Source organism: Ctenopharyngodon idella, chromosome 24 (genome assembly GCF_019924925.1).
Source record: "Ctenopharyngodon idella isolate HZGC_01 chromosome 24, HZGC01, whole genome shotgun sequence".
Lineage (NCBI taxonomy): Eukaryota > Metazoa > Chordata > Actinopteri > Cypriniformes > Xenocyprididae > Ctenopharyngodon > Ctenopharyngodon idella.
In genome coordinates this window covers 18,031,385-18,049,934 of record NC_067243.1, presented here as the reverse complement: position 1 = coordinate 18,049,934, position 18,550 = coordinate 18,031,385, and the positions used below count along the sequence as shown (strand labels likewise).

At 36.1% G+C, this 18,550-nt stretch overlaps 1 protein-coding gene across 4 annotated transcripts; it reads right to left on the bottom strand.

The window, feature by feature from the left end:
* Window positions 1-1,920: 1,920 nt before the first annotated feature.
* On the bottom strand, window positions 1,921-18,550 carry si:ch211-91p5.3 (uncharacterized). 4 transcript variants are annotated; one of them, XM_051884202.1, is made up of 20 exons: window positions 18,233-18,550; window positions 16,819-16,947; window positions 16,514-16,633; window positions 16,169-16,321; window positions 15,840-16,007; window positions 15,568-15,745; window positions 13,988-14,104; window positions 13,025-13,210; window positions 12,798-12,935; window positions 11,447-11,587; window positions 10,904-11,323; window positions 9,630-9,767; window positions 8,503-8,655; window positions 8,024-8,257; window positions 7,750-7,923; window positions 7,417-7,629; window positions 4,947-5,090; window positions 4,488-4,790; window positions 4,237-4,377; window positions 1,921-2,822 (listed from the first exon to the last, which is right to left on the bottom strand). In XM_051884202.1, exons 1-20 carry the CDS (start codon window positions 18,428-18,430, stop codon window positions 2,734-2,736), a joined length of 3,537 nt encoding a protein of 1,178 aa, XP_051740162.1. In that variant the 5' UTR covers window positions 18,431-18,550; the 3' UTR covers window positions 1,921-2,733. The 4 variants fall into 4 exon arrangements, with proteins under 4 accessions (XP_051740162.1, XP_051740163.1, XP_051740164.1 ...); XM_051884203.1 differs by having other exon boundaries at window positions 7,423-7,629; XM_051884204.1 differs by having other exon boundaries at window positions 8,503-8,640; window positions 18,233-18,549.

The window sequence follows — 18,550 nt, the reverse complement described above, 5'->3', positions numbered from 1 at the left end:
GCAACTAACTGAAATAAGTTGGACTAAAATTACTAAAAATAAAAAAACAAAAACTTAAAGCTATATATAAATATTTGAAAACAAAAACACGAAAAAAAAGGAAAAAAAATGACAAATGCACATAATAAGAATTACCAAGACTTAATTTTAGCTTAAAATGAAAACTGAAAATATAAAAATAAGCTAATTCAAAATAGTTATAAAAACTATAGGCCTAATAGTATATAAATAATACTAAAATAAAATTGGCCAAGATACAACTGAAGAAAAAAAAATCTTATTTGGTATGTTATTTTTTTTGTATTTATTTTTATAATTATTATAATATAATATATTATATAATAATAGCAGCATCACTATTTTCTCATTTGTAAGTTGCTTTGGATAAAAGTGTTTGCTAAATGAATAAATGTAAATCAGTAACAATATTGTACTAATGAAAAAAAAGTTTCTCTAATTTGATTTATTTAAAAGATGCAAAAATCACCAGTATAGGCTAAATAAAGGGGGGAAAAGCACTAGAAGACACTGTGAAAAAACATATGCATAGTCAAAAAAAAAAAAAAAAAAAAAAAAAAAAAAGATTTTAATGAGCAGTAGCCAGTATTATAATGTGTGGATGAGGTTTGTGAGTGAATTTGGCGAGGTCTAGGCGTCAAGAACACAGAGAAAGAACATCCTGACCCAGAGTACCGCTGACATCCTGAGAACTGGCGCCTGCTGGAAGAAAACCCGAGACACTCTCCATCAACAACAACATTAAAACGGTAGTTCTACATTGACATCTAGCGGCCAGTTTATAGAAGAACACTTCACTATTGTGTCAAAATATCAGTCTTTTTCATAGGTGGTGGTTAGGGATGCACCGATACCATTTTTTTAAGGACCGAGTACGAGTACCGATACTTGTTCTAGTACTCGCCGATACCGATACATTTATTAATTTCTTTCTCTCTCTCCTTTTTTTTTTGGTGATGTGAGCTTCTTTATTAATACTCTAATGAAAAAAGTAATAATTTTTATGTGCTTGTCACAAACTTAAAGAACAAAAATCTCACAGTGTCCAATAACCTTCAAAGGGCATAATTACCAATATATATAATTGTTGTTATATAAAAAGAAATTTACAAACAAATTACAAACAATACAACAAATACCATAGAGATACAAATTAAATAAATTGTTTTTCAGATACAGTAGGTTTATTTACCATGTATACATTTATTTAACATATTTTGTTGCTTTATTAACAATAATGACAAATATAGGCTACGGTCCCTTTAAGACCGAATCCATGGATACTGACACATATCCTGTTTTCACCCAAATGTTTACGTCCACTTAAGCCATAACCGTCTGTATTTACGTGAGATATTTACGCTGTATGTACATCTGTATTTACGCTGTCTGAGAGAACTGGGATCGCGCGCGAGAGGGAGCGCTTCTGGTCTGTGTCATTCAGCGCGATTCCGCCTATCCCGCCTTCACTAATCGATAACGAATTGTGATTGAAAGCATGCAGTTCGCAATGTGTGTGTTGTCATCATTAATTTTAAGTATTTCCACACCCCTGAGGCTGACATTGTTTCTGCTGCTGTCGCCGGTGTCTCTGTGCACGGAAAATTCTGTCAGTTACGTCACGTGAGGTATCGGTCTTTGGTAACGGGGGTATTTTTACGAGTACGAGTACAAGTACACGAGCTTGGTATCGGGCCCGATACCGGTGCATCCCTAGTTGTGGTAATGAACAAATTTAAAATTTTCACTACACTTAAAACTGTCTGGGCAGGTAGATACAACCAAAATTGGCAGATTTAATCATAAACTGTAATTTTCGCAAAATGAAGGGGTTTATTTTACAGTAATGACCGGCTGACTGGCTGCTTACCATATGAAATAAAATAAAATATAGACATGAAATACTGATTTGTTAAATTATTTTATTATTTTACTTGAGACCGTAGAGATACACAACACAAACACATACAGTAACATTCAGTTCCTGGATGAATATACAGTAATACAGTGTTGTACCAATTTCAGACAAGTTTGCCAGAGAACAGTGTAATAAATTATAAATGCATCACATAACACATCTTCTATCCTCGCTGTATTTGATCACAAATTATAACTTTTGTAAGCAGTTCTTGTAGTTCATTGTAAACTGGTTTTAAAATGCACAATTATTAATGTTAATAAATGTACAAAAGCTTACGATGAAAATTCTAATCGTTTCTTTTGTAAGCCTGTGAAGATGCTGCATGAATACTGCAGTGTTCAACTCAAGTAAATGTTGATGGTCCATATCATGGCTCTGCAGGCAAGTGTGACATGAATAAATCCACTCGACCAACCAAAGTAGATTAGTAGATTACAATTAGTTTTCTAGCAAAGACATGTACCCATGAATCTGAATCGCACTTCAATTTGAAATACATTCAGGAAGTGCAATATCATTGAAATTTGGAAAATTAATGAAACTTTGGCTTTTGCACTCAATGCCATTATACATTTTCTCTTGATATTTTAGTGTTTAGTGTTTATATTGGTAGACACTTGGTATACATATTTTTAAAATAGCATTTCATTCAATGCCATGTCCATTGGTTTAAATCCCAGAGAAATGTAAATATAAGAATGTAAATGTATATTTGTACTGAACAATTTTTTTTTTTTTTTTTACAATTGATAAAATTAGTGTATTTGTGGTAGTTTTTCACCAGCTAAAATAGATTAATTGTTTTTGTCATTCAGAAAAATAAATCTTTCCTTGAGCACTTGAAGCAGCTTCACCTTTGCTGTTTCCCAGCTGTCTTCCCAGTCTAGAATTCAAACAATAAACTTGTAACAAACTGTAATGCTTTAATATTTAATATTACACACAAATATTTTGAACTTAATTAATTAGCAGTACACACTCTACAATTGCAATTTGCTTGACAGAAAAATGGTTTACTCTGGTTATTAAAGGGTTAGTTCACTCAAAAATGAAAATTCTGTCATTAATTACTCACCCTCATGTCGTTCCACACCCGTAAGACCTTTGTTCATCTTCAGAACACAAATTAAGATATTTTTGATAAAAAAAAAAAAACACCCAGAAAGCTACTAAAGACATATTTAAAACAGTTCATGTGACTACAGTGGTTCAACCTTAATGTTATGAAGCAATGAGAATACTTTTTGTGCACCAAAAAAACAAAATAACGACTTTATTCAACAATATCTAGTGATGGGCGATTTCAAATCACTGCTTCATGAAGCTTCGAAGCTTTACGAATCTTTTGTTTCGAATCAGTGGTTCGGAGCGTGTATCAAACTGCCATAGTCACGTGAACTATTGAAATTTCGAAACGAAGTTATGACATAACATAACGTCGTTATGAAGTAAAGAAATTATGACATAATGAAGCCTCGTTTACCGAAATCACGTGACTTTGGCAGTTTGATACGCGCTCCGAACCACTGATTCGAAACAAAAGATTCATGAAGCTTCATGAAGCAGTGATTTGAAATCGCCCATTACTAGATATTGTTGAAGAAAGTCACTATTTTGTTTTGTTTTTTGGCGCACAAAAAGTATTCTCATCACTTTATAACATTTAAGGTTGAACCACTGTAGTCACATCAACTGTTTTAAATATGTCTTTAGTACCTTTCTGGGCATTAAAAAGGAAATGATCTTGCTGGCAATGAAGGCCTCAATGAGCCATCAGATTTCATCAAAAATATCTTAATTTGTGTTCTGAAGATGAATAAAGGTCTTACGGGTGTGGAACGACATGAGGGTGAGTAATTAATGACAGAATTTTCATTTTTGAGTGAACTAACCCTTTAAATTGATCAAAAGTGACATTAAAGACAATAAATGTATCACTGTTTCCACCAAAATGAAGCAACGCAACTGTTTTCAGCTTTGATAAAAATAAGAAATGTTTCTTGACCATCAAATCAGCGTATTAGAATGATTTCTGAAGGATCATGTGACACTGACGACTCGAGTAATGTAATAATTACAATTTTACTGGTTTTACAGTATTTTTGATCAAATAAATGCAGCCTTGGTGAGCAGAAGAGACTTTTTTCAAAAACATTAAAAAATCTTACCAACCCCAAACTTTTGAATGGTACTGTATTTCTAATTATTTATATATAAAACTATAATTAAATAATTATTTATGAATAAACATTAAATATTTACTGAACATATGTATTGTTTTGTGAGTGATAGCCCACCTGGACTGCAGCAGGTTAACTGGACAGAGAAAGTAGCCTTCGCTCCAAGCACTTCTTCTGTGTCCTCGAACACTGGCTGCGGCAGATGCTGCTGTGCGAACCACTCATTTAGGCGGCTTCTCAAAGATGCGTCGTTTGCTCCTGTAACAGGTTCAGAACTGAATGAAAATCATTAAATTATCATTTTCTAATAATGTACTTTATTAATGTACTCTGTTTAGACAAGCTGGTTGATATTCAGTTGCTCCGACCTGTCTCTACCCCCAGCAGGCCCAGTATACGTGCACTGAGATGATTCCGAGCTGCTTTCTTGGAGTTCTGGCATGTGCACTTCACTGTATAGTCACAGAACGACAGCTGGATACAGGCCTGTTCCAAAGGCTTCAGGGAAATGACGGGGTCTTTCTGACCGGCCCCCTTCAGCATGGAGCTCAGCTGATTCTGTACATCTTCAGCACTATCAGCTCCAGTTATTGAAGCATAATCAAAGAGAGGTGACAGTGAACGTAAGGCATTCTGGAGAGCATCTGACTTGGCTTCATCCTCTGTGGACCCTAAAAAAGACCACATTATATTTTAATAAAATGGCATTCATTCATATTTAATACATGTTTGGGGTCCAATATTTTTTTAATTTTCTTTATCTTAGACGCACATATTTGTCATCGACATGCAGTTCGTTTAACATCAAACAAGACGGTCATACTAACCTTGTCCTGTATAGATAACTTTGTAACTTATGTTCTTTAGTGAGCAGTAAAACGGCTTTGCAGAGCCTTCAACATCTTCTTGTGGAAGAAGAAGAGAATTCTGAGAAAAAACCTGCTTCACCTTTGCATTGGGCGTCTTTTCATCTTGAGTTTGAGGTAAGAAATAAATAAGCATTAGTTAAGGAACATATATACATATATATTAGTGCTGTCAATCAATTAAAAAAATTAACCACAATTTTTTTTCTGTGATCAATCGCAATTAAAAACATTTAAGTTTTTATACGTTTTTAATATATTTTATAATGTAATAATTTCACAGTTAATCTCCAAATTAAAACAACATAAAGAAACATGAAGACAGTATATTTTAAATACTTGTTTAATGGCATCTTTTTATGAATGAAGGCCTACAGCTACTGATGTCGCGAAGAAATTGATTTTTTTCCCCAATTTTAAACATGAATTATAGCCATTCAACATTACAGTGTAATTGGAACCTATATCATTTTTTACATTTATTAGGTTTCAAAAATCTAACAACTTTTAATTTAAGTGAACTTAGAACAATCCTCACATAAATCCATAATAAATGTCATTTTTACCTGTGCCTTTCCTACCTGTCTAACAGAAAAATACAGAAATTGAATAAAGTTACCAAACAGTCTGCACTGCATAATTTATAGCCTAAATTAAATATAGATAATCATTATTAAAGCTACAAAAGTTCTTTAGTCAAGAGAAGTGAGTAATTTTCTTTGTTCTTTCATTATCTTCAATGACAGCCAGCATTAGTGGTTGCTGTCACTTTAAGAGCTGCCGCTGCTGCACATGAAGCAGATCTCACACACGTCCCCTGAACGATACTGGCGCGCATCTTTTTCTCCAAAACACGTTGGCCACAATTATTGGCACCCTTTTATTCAATACTTTTTGCAACCTCCTTTTGCCAAGATAACAGCTCTGAGTCTTCACCTATAATGCCTGATGAGTTTGGAGAACACCTGACAAGAGATCAGAGATCATTCCTTCATACAGAATCTCTCCAGATCCTTCAGATTCCCAGCTCCATGCTGGTGCTTCTTCTCTTCAGTTCACTCCACTCATTTTCTTTAGGGTTCAGGTCAGGGGACTGGGACGACCATGGCAGAAGCTTCATTTTTGTGTTGGTTTTGGATCACTGTCCTGTTGGAAGATCCAACCACGGCCCATTATTGGATTTCTAGCAGAAGCGGTCAGGTTTTGATTTTTTTATCAGTTGGTATTTGATACAATCCATGATGCCATGTATCTGAACAAGATGTCCAGGACCTCCAGCAGAAAAACCTGTAAGTTGCAAGGTGGGGCCTCCATGGATCGGACTTGTTTGTTCAGCACATCCCACAGATGCACGATTTGGATTGAGATCTGAGGAATTTGGAGGCCAAGTCAACACCTCAAACTCGTTGTTGTGCTCCTCAAACCATTCGTGAACCATTTTTGCTTTGTGGCAGGGTGCATTATCCTGCTGAAAGAGGCCACAGCCACCAGGGAATACCGTTTCCATGAAAGGGTGTACATGGTCTGCAACAATGCTTAGGTAGGTGGTACGTGTCAAAGTAACATCCACATGGATGGCAGGACCCAAGGTTTCCCAGCAGAACATTGCCCAAAGCATCACACTGCCTCTGCCGGCTTGACTTCTTCCCATAGTGCATCCTGGTGCAATGTGTTCCCCAGGTAAGCGACGCACACACACCCGGCCATCCACGTGATGTAAAAGAAAACGTGATTCTTCAGACCAGACCACCTTCTTCCATTGCTCCGTGGTCCAGTTCCGATGCTCACATGCCCACTGTTGGTGCATTCGGCGGTGGACAGGGGTCAGCACGGGCACCCTGACTGGTCTCGGCTATGCAGCCCCATACGCAACAAACTGTGATGCACTGTGTATTCTGACACCTTTCTATCAGAACCAGCATTAACTTCTTGAGCAATTTGAGCTACAGTAGCTCGTCTGTTGGATCAGACCACACGGGCCAGCCTTCGCTCCGCACGTGCATCAATGAGCCTTGGCCGCTCATGACCCTGTCGCCAGTTCACCACTGTTCCTTCCTTGGACCACTTTTGATAGATACTGACCACTGCAGACCGGGAACACCCCACAAGAGCTGCAGTTTTGGAGATGCTCTGACCCAGTTGTTTACCCATCACAATTTGGCCCTTGTCAAACTTGCTCAAATCCTTACGCTTGCCCATTTTTCCTGCTTCTAACACATCAACTTTGAGGACAAAATGTTCACTTGCTGCCTAATATATCCCACCCACTAACAGGTGCCGTGATGAAGAGATAATCAGTGTTATTTATTTCACCTGTCAGTGGTCATAATGTTATGCCTGATCAGTGTGTGTGTATATATATATATATATATATATATATATATATATGCATTATACAGTACACTATGAGCACATTAATACACAAAAGTACCTGTACCAGAATCCAAAATTGATACTGCACGGCCAAACAACAGGTAGGTTTTTCGAATGGCTTCTTTCTTGGAGTCGTAGCCTTGTTTGTTGTTACAGGTATATTTTTCCAGGTTGATTTCCACAGTACATTTGAAATTCTTATTACACTTTATGTTCTCCATCTTCAAATGTGGGGGCTTGAGATTATATACATTAAAAAGCACTTCGATTTCTGTAAAATACACAAAGATGTACAAGCAGATAAGAGCGCAGTTGCAAATAAGTGCATGTTATTACACTGTACCACTAGCACTGCCTACTGGTGTCCCCTGCAATAGCATATCATCTTCACCTGGAAAATCAATCCTGGGCTTTTTCCTCTCTGGAGAACTGGATTCTTGAGGGTCTGGCAGCACAGGAGCAGGATCACGGACTGACTCTTGGCCTGATGTTGGCTGTGCTGATGTAGAGATGCTTTCAGACTTCAGTTCTGAATGCTCTTTCTCTGCTGCCTGACTGATAGATACTGCAGAAGTAGCCAGACAAAAATTTAAAATTCAATCCAAAATTCAATGTCGTAAAGCAGATGCAAGAATTTGAATTGTTTTCTTTCAAGTCAAACTTACAGTTTGAAAGGTGTGGGCTAATACCACTGGTCACCTTCTCTTCCCTGATCTCTTCTTTATACTCTTGAGTGTCATAGACAGCAGCTTTGAGTCTCAGCATCTCTAGACGCTCCTTCAGAAAACCTTTAAAGTTCTCCTCAGTATCTGATATAACACAGTTGAGGATCCCTGACAAATGCTGCAGAGCAACTTTAGCTGCCTGTTGCTCCGCCAGTCTCTTCTTGGTGGAGCCATCTGAGAAATGTAAGACATGAAAACTAAAGATCAGCAAACAATAGCTTGTAAATCAAAACACATATTTTAGTAAACAGAAGATAAACTCCCAATGTAATCTGGGTCATATTTCATCCGAAAAATAAAGGTCTCATGCAATAGGTTTACCTGCATCCAACCCCAAAAAACACTTTTCTCATAATATACTGTTTTTGGGGTGAAATATGACCTAGAATAGTGTTCAAATAAATAAAAGTAGAAATCACCTTTGTCATAAAAAGTGAAAGGTCCATTGAATTTGAGTTTGCAGATGGTTGTGTTGTCGTCGTCAACAAACTCTTCTGTAGGCTTTTGTAAATCATGGGTGTTGAAATGATCTATGATCAGTGACCTGTACATCTGACCTGTTGTAACACAAACTAAAACCAGGTTATGCTTTTCTGAAAATCATTTTAACATACTCTAACATATTTGGTTCACAATAATACCAAAACGACTACATTAAAGGGTTAGTTCACCCAAAAATGAAAATTCTGTCATTAATTACTCACCCTTGTGTCGTTTTACATCCGTAAGACCTTCGTTAATCTTCGGAACACAAATTAAGATATTTTTGTTGAAATCCGATGGCTCAGTGAGGCCTGCATAGCCAGCAATGACATTTCCTCTCTCAAGATCCATAAAGGTACTAAAAACATATTTAAATCAGTTCATGTGAGTACAGTGGTTCAATATTAATATATTGAACCGAGAATATTTTTGGTGCGCCAAAAAAAAAAACTAAATAACGACTTATTTAGTGATGGCCGATTTCAAAACACTGCTTCAGGAAGATTCGGAGCGTAATGAATCCGCGTGTCGAATCATGATTCGGATCGCGTGTCAAACCGCCAAACTGCTGAAATCACGTGACTTTGGCGCTCCGAACTGCGGATTCGACACGCTGATTCATTATGCTCTGAAGCAGTGTTTTGAAATCGGCCATCACTAAATAATTCCTTATTTTGTTTTTTTTGGCGCACCAAAAATATTCTCGTCGCTTTATAATATTAATATTGAACCACTGTACTCACATGAACTGATTTAAATATGTTTTTATACCTTTATGGATCTTGAGAGAGGAAATGTCATTGCTCCCTATGTAGGCCTCAAGGAGCCATCGGATTTAAACAAAAATATCTCAATTTGCGTTCCGAAGATTAACGAAGGTCTTACGGGTCTGGAACGGCATGAGCGTGAGTAATACATGACAGAATTAGCATTTTTGGCTGAACTAACCCTTTAATGTATTTTATATTAGGTATTATAGTATTTTAAGCCTCAAGTAAAAGTGAAACACATAACATGGCTTTATATTAAATCTTTGATATCTAACCTAAACTTTATACTTTACCTTCTGCTGGAGCACTGATGTGAAATCTTTCCCATAAAACCTTATAAGCGGCTTCAGTTGCTTCTTCCTTTGAAGAGCATTTATCAGATGCAACTTCTTGATTGAGATCCACGGTGACTTTACCAAAGAAAGTCATTCCTGAAATGTCAAAAGATATTTCTTTGAATAATATTTCTTTTTATTTTTTAATGTTATTTATTCATCATGTTTAATATTTTCTCTGGTGTTTTTATGTATTCTTTTTCATTTTATTTTAAGTCGGCATAAAATGGAAGTTGTGATCTTTTCTTCCCAATTGTGACAATGAAACGGCTTCTAAAACAAGAAGAAAATGTAGGGCGGGACTTGATTTTGTCCATCTGGAATTGATTGGATGGTTGTGGTTTGCTACTGGTCGATCTCATGTGAGTGACAGGTTGTCCCGCCCTCTTGCCAGTACACATATCATCAGAGAAGAGAAGAGACAACACAATCTAATGGAAATGTGTAACTATTTTACGTTTTGGTGAATTGGTGGCTAATTTGTTCAAATAGTTACAATCTACGTTTTGTACGATCTGCTTACACTTCAGTGGCGGGAAATTTTAGGGGTGGGGTTAGGGGAGGGGCTTCATGCTTATGGTTTTCAAAAAAAATCGTACATTTATGTACAATTCACATCATTCAAATTCATATGAAATTGCCTCCTTGTAAAATAGTTGTGTTTTCCCATGAAATTGGGTTAAAAGAGAAGCCACTGCAAAAGGAAGGGAAATTATAATATATACTGCAACATTCCATTAACAAAAAATACAATCGTCAATTTTGATTTCATGGTGACTTTCTGAGTAATTTTCTGCTGTATTTTCTATTTTCCACAGACTCTTTGCAATTTAAATGTCTTGTACACATTTTAAATGTAAAATGTACAAACACTACCAATCTCTACTTGTGTCCCCTGCAATAGAGTGGTGCAGGGATGACGTTAAAACCCAGAAGACTAATTCACCAGTGGTTCCCTCCGAGATTTTCCTATGGGATTTTATAATGGGGTTTTTCAATTTATGAGTAAAATACGGTCGGTGGTAAACATACATAACTTGGCGATACTTGGATGTTTTGTTATAGAACATAAATTACACACACCCAAGTCGAAAATGCAAATTTTGAAGCTGTTATGTTTATTTTATAAAAAACCCATAGGAAAATCTTGAGGGAACCTCTGGCGAATTAGTCTTCCGGGTTTTGACACTTTATAGCACCAATATCTTATTTCTTTTTAAATGCTCCAATACCTGGACAATCAATCCTGGGCTTTTTCTTCTGTATGGCTGGAGAACTGGACTCTTGAGGGTCCGGCAGCACAAGAACAGGATCACGGACTGACTCTTGGCCTGATGTTGGCTGTGCTGATGTAGAGATGCTTTCAGACTTCAGTTCTGAATGCTCTTTCTCTGCTTCCTGACTGATAGATACTGCAGAAGTAGCCAGGTCCCAGGTGATGCCACTGGTCATATGGTCATCACTAATCTCTGCTTTATACTCTTGAGTGTCATAGACAGCAGTTTTGAGACCCAGGGTCTGTAGACGCACATTCAGAACACCTTTAAAGTTCTCCTCAGTATCTGATATAACACAGTTGAGGATCCCTGACAAATGCTGCAGAGCAACTTTAGCTGCCTGTTGCTCCGCCAGTTTCTTCTTGGTGGAGCCATCTGAGAAATGTAAGGAATGAAAACTAAAGATCAGCAAACAATAGCTTGTAAATCAACACAAACCTTTAGTGAAAGGAAGATAAAAGATGTTTAACCAATGACTAACAGTAGAAGTGCAATTACCTTTGTCATAAAAAGTAAAAGGGCCGACAAGTTTGAGCTTGCAAATGGTTGTGTCGTCATCATTTTGATCAAAGAGTTCTGTCGGTTTTTGGAAACGCCGTCTGTTGAAATATTCCATGATCAATGACCTGTATGTCCGACCTGTTGAAAACAGGAATAAAAAGCAGCTTAACCGTGCAATTCAGGAAATCACTGAATTCCTAAAATACCAAAGTACTTGTGAATGTGTTCAAATACCATAGTACTTTTTAGGTTAAACATTTTTAACCATAAATCTTTTTGTCCAGAAATGTAAAACTGAAAATAGAAGTAAAATGTTATTAGATGAAAATGTTTTTTGGGGGAATACCAATAGTCTTTTTGCCCCTAGAAATACAAAATGTACAACTGAAAATAGAAGTAATATGTTATTAGATGAAAATTTTTTTGGGGGGGGAATACCAATAGTCTTTTTGCCCCTAGAAATACAAAATGTACAACTGAAAATAGAAGTAATATGTTATTTAATGAATATATGTCATTTGAGTTTTGATGTGTTGAGAAATACCAATAAACTAATTTTCAGAGGTATTTTAAAGGCAATCTTGCCCCTTAAAGGGTTAAAACTGCACATATATTGCATAAACCTTAAATGGATTTATTTCCAAAACTTTACATGTTTGGTTCACTATTCTGTATGTAATAAAGAGCTTATGCTTATAAAGTACTTTATAAGTATTAAATAAAGTATTATTTTAAGGCTTAAATATCGGTGAAACACTTTAGATGCAAACTCGCAATGTTTGTCTTTTCATTGTATCTTAAATGGTTAGTTCATCCAAAAATGAAAATTTCTGTCCGTGTTCTACGTCAGAACGATGACTCATTATTGGCCGGCTCCTGCGTCAGCATCAAACGCATGCGTCATGCTGCTCATGTAAACAGCATCGGCCAATACTGAGCCAGCGTTTGGACAAAAAAAAAACATGGAAGCCTTCACTGTCTATACAACGTAAACAGCGTAGGAGACTGACAGGGGCGAAATTGTTGAATAAAGTTGCTATTTTTGTTTTGTTTTTGCGCACAAAAAGTATTCTCGTCGCTTCATAAAATTAAGGTTGAACCATTGTAGTCACATGGACTATTTTAACGATGTCTTTGCTACTTTTCTGGACCTTGAATGTGGTAACTGTCGCTTTTTATGGGGGATAAAAAAAACTCCCAGATTTAATCAAAAATACTGTATCTTAATTTGTGTTCTGAAGATGAACGAAGGTCTTATGGGTGTGGAACAACATGAGGGTGAGTAATTAATGACAGAAAATTCATTTTTGGGTGAACTATCCCTTTAAGCTTAAACTTTATATTTTACCTTCTGCTGGAGCACTGATGCGAAATCTTTCCCATAAAACTTTATAAGCGGCTTCAGTTGCTTCTTCTTTTGAAGAGCATTTACTAGAGACAACTTCTTGATCAAGATCCACTGTCACTTTACCAAAGAAAGTGATTCCTGAAATGTTAAAATATGAAATTACATACTGATCGTAGTTTCATCTCAATGCAGGACTGTGCACCATTATTCAATACTCTCAGTTTTACCTGAGGAAGATGAACAGGAGACCTCAGGCTGTGTGACTGAGCTTGATAGTTCATCTGTGCTTTCATCCTGTAATTTCAGCTGCTCGAGGGCAATGTATGCCACCTCCTGATGGGCGGCCTTTTTGTCATTAAACACCCTCTGGCCAAAGAAACTTTGCCCATTCACCTTCACTTCAGCCCTGTAACCTGTACAGAGGAAATGAACTGTATGATTCCTGTTGAATCTAACCTGAATGATTTTCATTTGTGCATTACCACTTTTCCTGTGCTGTATATCTAAACATATACATGTTTTATTTGTTTCTAAAGAACTATTATGCATTTAAAGGATTTAAAGGAAAATTTTCCTGATAATTTACTCACCCCCATGTCATCCAAGATGTCCATGTCTTTCTTTCTTCAGTCATAAAGAAATTAAGGTTTTTGATGAAAACATTCCAGGATTTTTCTCCATATAGTGGACTTCAATGGCCTCCAAACGGTTGAAGGTCAAAACTATAGTTTCAGTGCAGCTTCAAAGGGCTTTAAACGATACCAGACGAGGAATAAGGGTCTTATCTAGCGAAACGATCTGTCATTTTCTAAAAAAATGTAAATGTATATGCTTTATATAAACAAATCGCCTTCCAAGTGCTTCCGCCATACTTTCGTATTCTTCAAAAAGTTTATGCTGTATGTCCTACACCTTTCCTATTCTACTTACGGAACGAACGCAGCGCCAGTTACATTTTTTTCGTAAGTAGAATAGGGAAGGCGTAGGACATACAGCGTAAGTCCTGAAGTCCACTATAAGGAGAATAATCCTGGAATGTTTTTATCAAAAACCTTAATTTCTTTTCGACTGAAGAAAGAAAGACATGAACATCTTGGATGACATGGGGGTGAGTAAATTATCAGGAAAATTTTATATGAAAGTGAACTAATCCTTTAATGTTACATGGACAAATATGATGAATTTGTTACCCTGTGCTTCCAGAATCTCTGTAAAAACAGGAAATTTGTCCTCTGGCCATTTCTTTGCACGGCAATATTCATAAAGATGATTCTTGTATCTAAGTGGGTTGCCAGGAAACACTGGATCTGTGGATAGAAACAGGAAAGAATGAGACAAATGGAAATAAAGTAAGACTCTTACATGTGAGAATTACTCAAGGTGCGTTAAATGTGTGTAATTTGGTTTATCAATTTGTTCTGTGTATTAAAAGCATGACATCCACTAAAAAAGAAGTGCACTGAGTACTGAATGTGCACTTGTAGTGCACTTCAAATCTCAAAAGTATGTTTTTAAAAAAAACTGTACTTGCGGATAATATTAATGAAATAAAAGGCACTTGTGCGTACAGAACACTTTCATCAATGTTAGGTGTTAACACACTTAAGTAGGCTTTTAAAAATGTCAAATTAAAAGTGTTACTTTGAAGTACATTTTAAATAATTATGTTTGATATTTTTTTTTGTGCTTTGAAGTGCACTTATTTTGATGTGCTGACTAAAACACATGTAAACTACTTATGCATAATTTTAAATTCATGACATACAAGTTTCAGTAGAAATGACATTAAAGTATATTTTATTTTACCATAAATGCTTTGGCAATACACTTTAACCATATTTTAAAAGTGATTAGAAAATTACATAAGAGTCCTACTTAAGTGGGTCATAAAAACACATTAAAGTTCTGCTTATTTCATTTAACATAATTATAAAACTACCGTATAATACATTTTTATTTAACTGCAATTAACAAACAAGTCTGAAAACATTACATTCACTTCGCACTTATGTATATTTTTTAAAGTATATTTTTCCATAGTAAGTACTCTTTTTAAAAGAATGCTAAAGTGTACTTCTTTTTCACAAGGGATGGCTTCCTCTTCAACATATAAAACCTAACCAAAAATAATTTATAACTTTTTCAGTTTGAAACTTTAAATGGGTTATTATGTGTGGCTAAACTAGGATTTCTTTGTAAGTTCACTTTTGGCCCATATCAAAGACTATAGAATTGTTTTGAATGTGAGAAAGTGCAACGCGCAATATGGCGGAATAAGTCCTGCCTTCTAAATAAGAGCCAGTCGCCGATTGATAAAGTCATCGTGTCCATGCAGCGGCCGTTAGAAGCTCTGGTTCCTATAGAAACAGTCAGACGCGCGCTTCCTAAAGAGACGCGCGCTTAGGTCTGCGCATGCGCATTAGCTTGATCCAGCCTGAAAAATACAGTTTTTTGTCATGATTCGAGCGTTTAGAAACAAAATTTATGAGGCAGTTGTTGTCAGATTTCATTGGTGATTTCAAATTTTAAATTTATTCAAAAGCTTGGCAAACAGCTTTGGAGAATTTGATGTTTCCCCATTCAAAGAGACAGGAGCTGCACTTGCATGCTCAAGAGGTGTTTCAAAGATGGCCGCCGAGTGAAATAACTTGTCTTAAAGGGACTTTGCCCATATAACATAATATAAGCATCATGTAGAAACCAAATATTGCTAAATTCCTGAGTCAAAGATAAATATTAATGGTGTTATTTTCTTCTCACTTCTTCTTACCAAGTGTCACCTTCTCCAAGGTGTCCACTCTGTCTTCCAGGTTGGTGATTTTCTCCTCATGTTGATCTACTTTTGCCTGCGTCTCTTTAAGTTTTTCGACTTCAGGGCCCAGGTTCTCCAGGAGATCTTTGTTTTGTTCCAGGAAGTCCAGGAGACCCTCCATGTCCTCTGGTTTTTCCTTAACATAAAGTCATGATTTTTAGAACAAACATGATGCCGTTCACACTTAACCGCTTAACAGTTCAGTGTTGATCTTTTACTACTTTACTTACTTCATCGTTTCCGTCTTGGTTTCCCTCAAAACGCGCGATAAAGTCTTCAATCCTGTCTTTCAATGCTTGCTGTTCACGGTTCAGGACTTCCATGGTCTGAAAATCTACCTGTTGGCCGTCTACTTCACATGGGGCTTCATTGAAATTCTTGTCCAGGATGTTATTAAACTACATAGAAAAATGAATTATGAATAATACAATTATATTGGTAAAGAGAGTAACATTTATCCTAATCGCTAGTATCATTATTATTATTTAAATAATAATAATAATAATGTTAATACTGTTTTATTAATATGATAATAATGTATTATTAATTTTCCATCCACCTGTGTTATCTTCTTTTCCAAGTCTTTCAGTTTAGGGATTTGAGGTTCGAGCAACTTGGCCAACTGCAGGACCGTATTATGATGCCTAGTCATGTCCTCCTTACTCATTTTCAAGTCAGGCGAGTGCATCGCACTGTTCCGTACATTTATTACCTTAATTGTTGAAAAGAAATAAATGTAAAATGTGTTATCCAGCACACAGTGAGATCTACAGTATGTGAATATCCGTACCGATCCTATAGCACATATCGTTTGACACAGATATAGAGGTTCAGAAAATTTGTAATGCTGAAAACGAGAAATTGAAGGGAAAAAAACAGGATATTTGCATTTCAGAATACTTACATTTGTCACATACTTTCCTGGGATGTTGAAATGTTTACAGGAACTCATTAAGTTCAGGATGGCAGCGACATCAAACTCGGCAAACTTGCCATGTTTTCTGTGTCCACGAGGCATATGTGCCTGCAATGAAAAACATGCAATCAACAAAGATAAAAATGTAATGGACATTGATTTTTGTTCACTGACACCGAATAACTAAATATTACCCTCCCCATATGCAACAAGTCAATGAAACAGAAAGCACTCAGTGGCAACAGTGTACCATTATAATGCAATGGTTATTATTAATGATGAAAATAACTTACCTTGGCAACTTCCCACTTTTCTTTAGACCACAGATGTGGCCGGCAGTTGTCCCAGTGTATACTGTTACGCTTCCCATTATGATTGGCCTCGATTTCTTTCCTCCAGCATTCACACAATTCGCAAGCAGACTACAGGTAGCAGAAAACACAGTTTGAGAGACAGGTACAGACATTCGCAGAATCTTTGATTCTAATTGACATTCTTTTAGGCTTTTTGTAGTATTACCATATTTCTAATTGTGTTAATCCACATTTTTATTTGATATGTGGATGGATGGATGGATGGACAAACACATCGATGGATAGACAGACAAGCAGACAGACATTCTTTGAGACTTTTTGTAGTATTCCTACAGTATTTGTGTTAAAGGATTAGTCCACTTTCAGATAAAAATTTCCTGATAATTTACTCACCCCCATGTCATCCAAGATGTCCATGTCCTTCTTTCTTCAGTCGGAAAGAAATTAAGGTTTTTAATGAAAACATTCCAGGATTTTTCTCCTTAAAAACTTACGGAACGAAAGCGGCGCCAGTTCCGTTTTTTCCGTAAGTTGAAGCGTACGGAATCGTGTTCTGGTGGAAGCACTTGTGATGCGATCATTTGTGACTATAAAGCATATACATTTTGATTTTTTTTTTTTTTTTAGAAAATGACCTATCGTTTCTCTAGATAAGACCCTTATTCCTCGTCTGGTATCATTTAAAGCCCTTTGAAGCTGCACTGAAACTGTAATTTTGACCTTCAACCGTTTGGAGACCATTGAAGTCCACTATAAGGAGAATAATCCTGGAATGTTTTCATCAAAAACCTTAATTTCTTTTCGACTGAAGAAAGAAGGACATGGACATCTTGGATGACATGGGGGTGAGTAAATTATCAGAAAAAGTTTATTTGAAAGTGGACTATTCCTTATAATAACATTTTTATTTAAAATGGCGATAGACGGACAGACAGACAGACAGACAATAGTTAGACAAAAGGATAGACAGACATTCAGACTTTCTGTACCAGGCTATTATCATATTTCTATTTGTGTTGATCCATATTTATATTCGATATGGTGATTGGAAGGAGACAAACAGACTTTATTTTATTTTGCAAGCAGCCAAGTAACGTTAAAGCATAAAATACAAATTTGTCGAGAAAGATAGCTAAATGGGACCTGTAAGTTGTATAAATAAATGTATAGTCATTAAGTTAATTGTTAAAAATTTAGCTAATTCAGTTTGTAAATATTTATATTATACAAGTATTTTCTGCATTGTACTGTAAATTTTATATGAATTGCACTGTATTTCTACATTGCCTAAATTTATACAGTTTATACAGCAGCAGTCTATTAGATTAACACCGTACAATGAATCGATAAATAAAAAAGGCTATTTTACATTGACTTTACATTAACAGTTTACCTTAATATCGCAGCAGGTTCGCTTACAGGTCTGTCCTTTGAGATAAGTTTTGTTTCGAAGAGAGCTGTGATAAGTTTCGGTTTCCTTTTCAATGAAGTCCTGAATGTAGGTCCTCAGTATGTAAAGACTCTCCGTTGTTTTCAACCAGTTTTTGTAGTTTTCATCACTGAAGCGTGTGTAAGATTGTGTGCTGCTCATGATCTCTTACTTAAACCCCACAGATATATGGAGTCAAATCACTTTGTTACAAGAGAGCAGCGATGCGATGTGTCTCTACCTTTTACAGTCTATGATTGCTCTACTGTCATCACCAGCCGG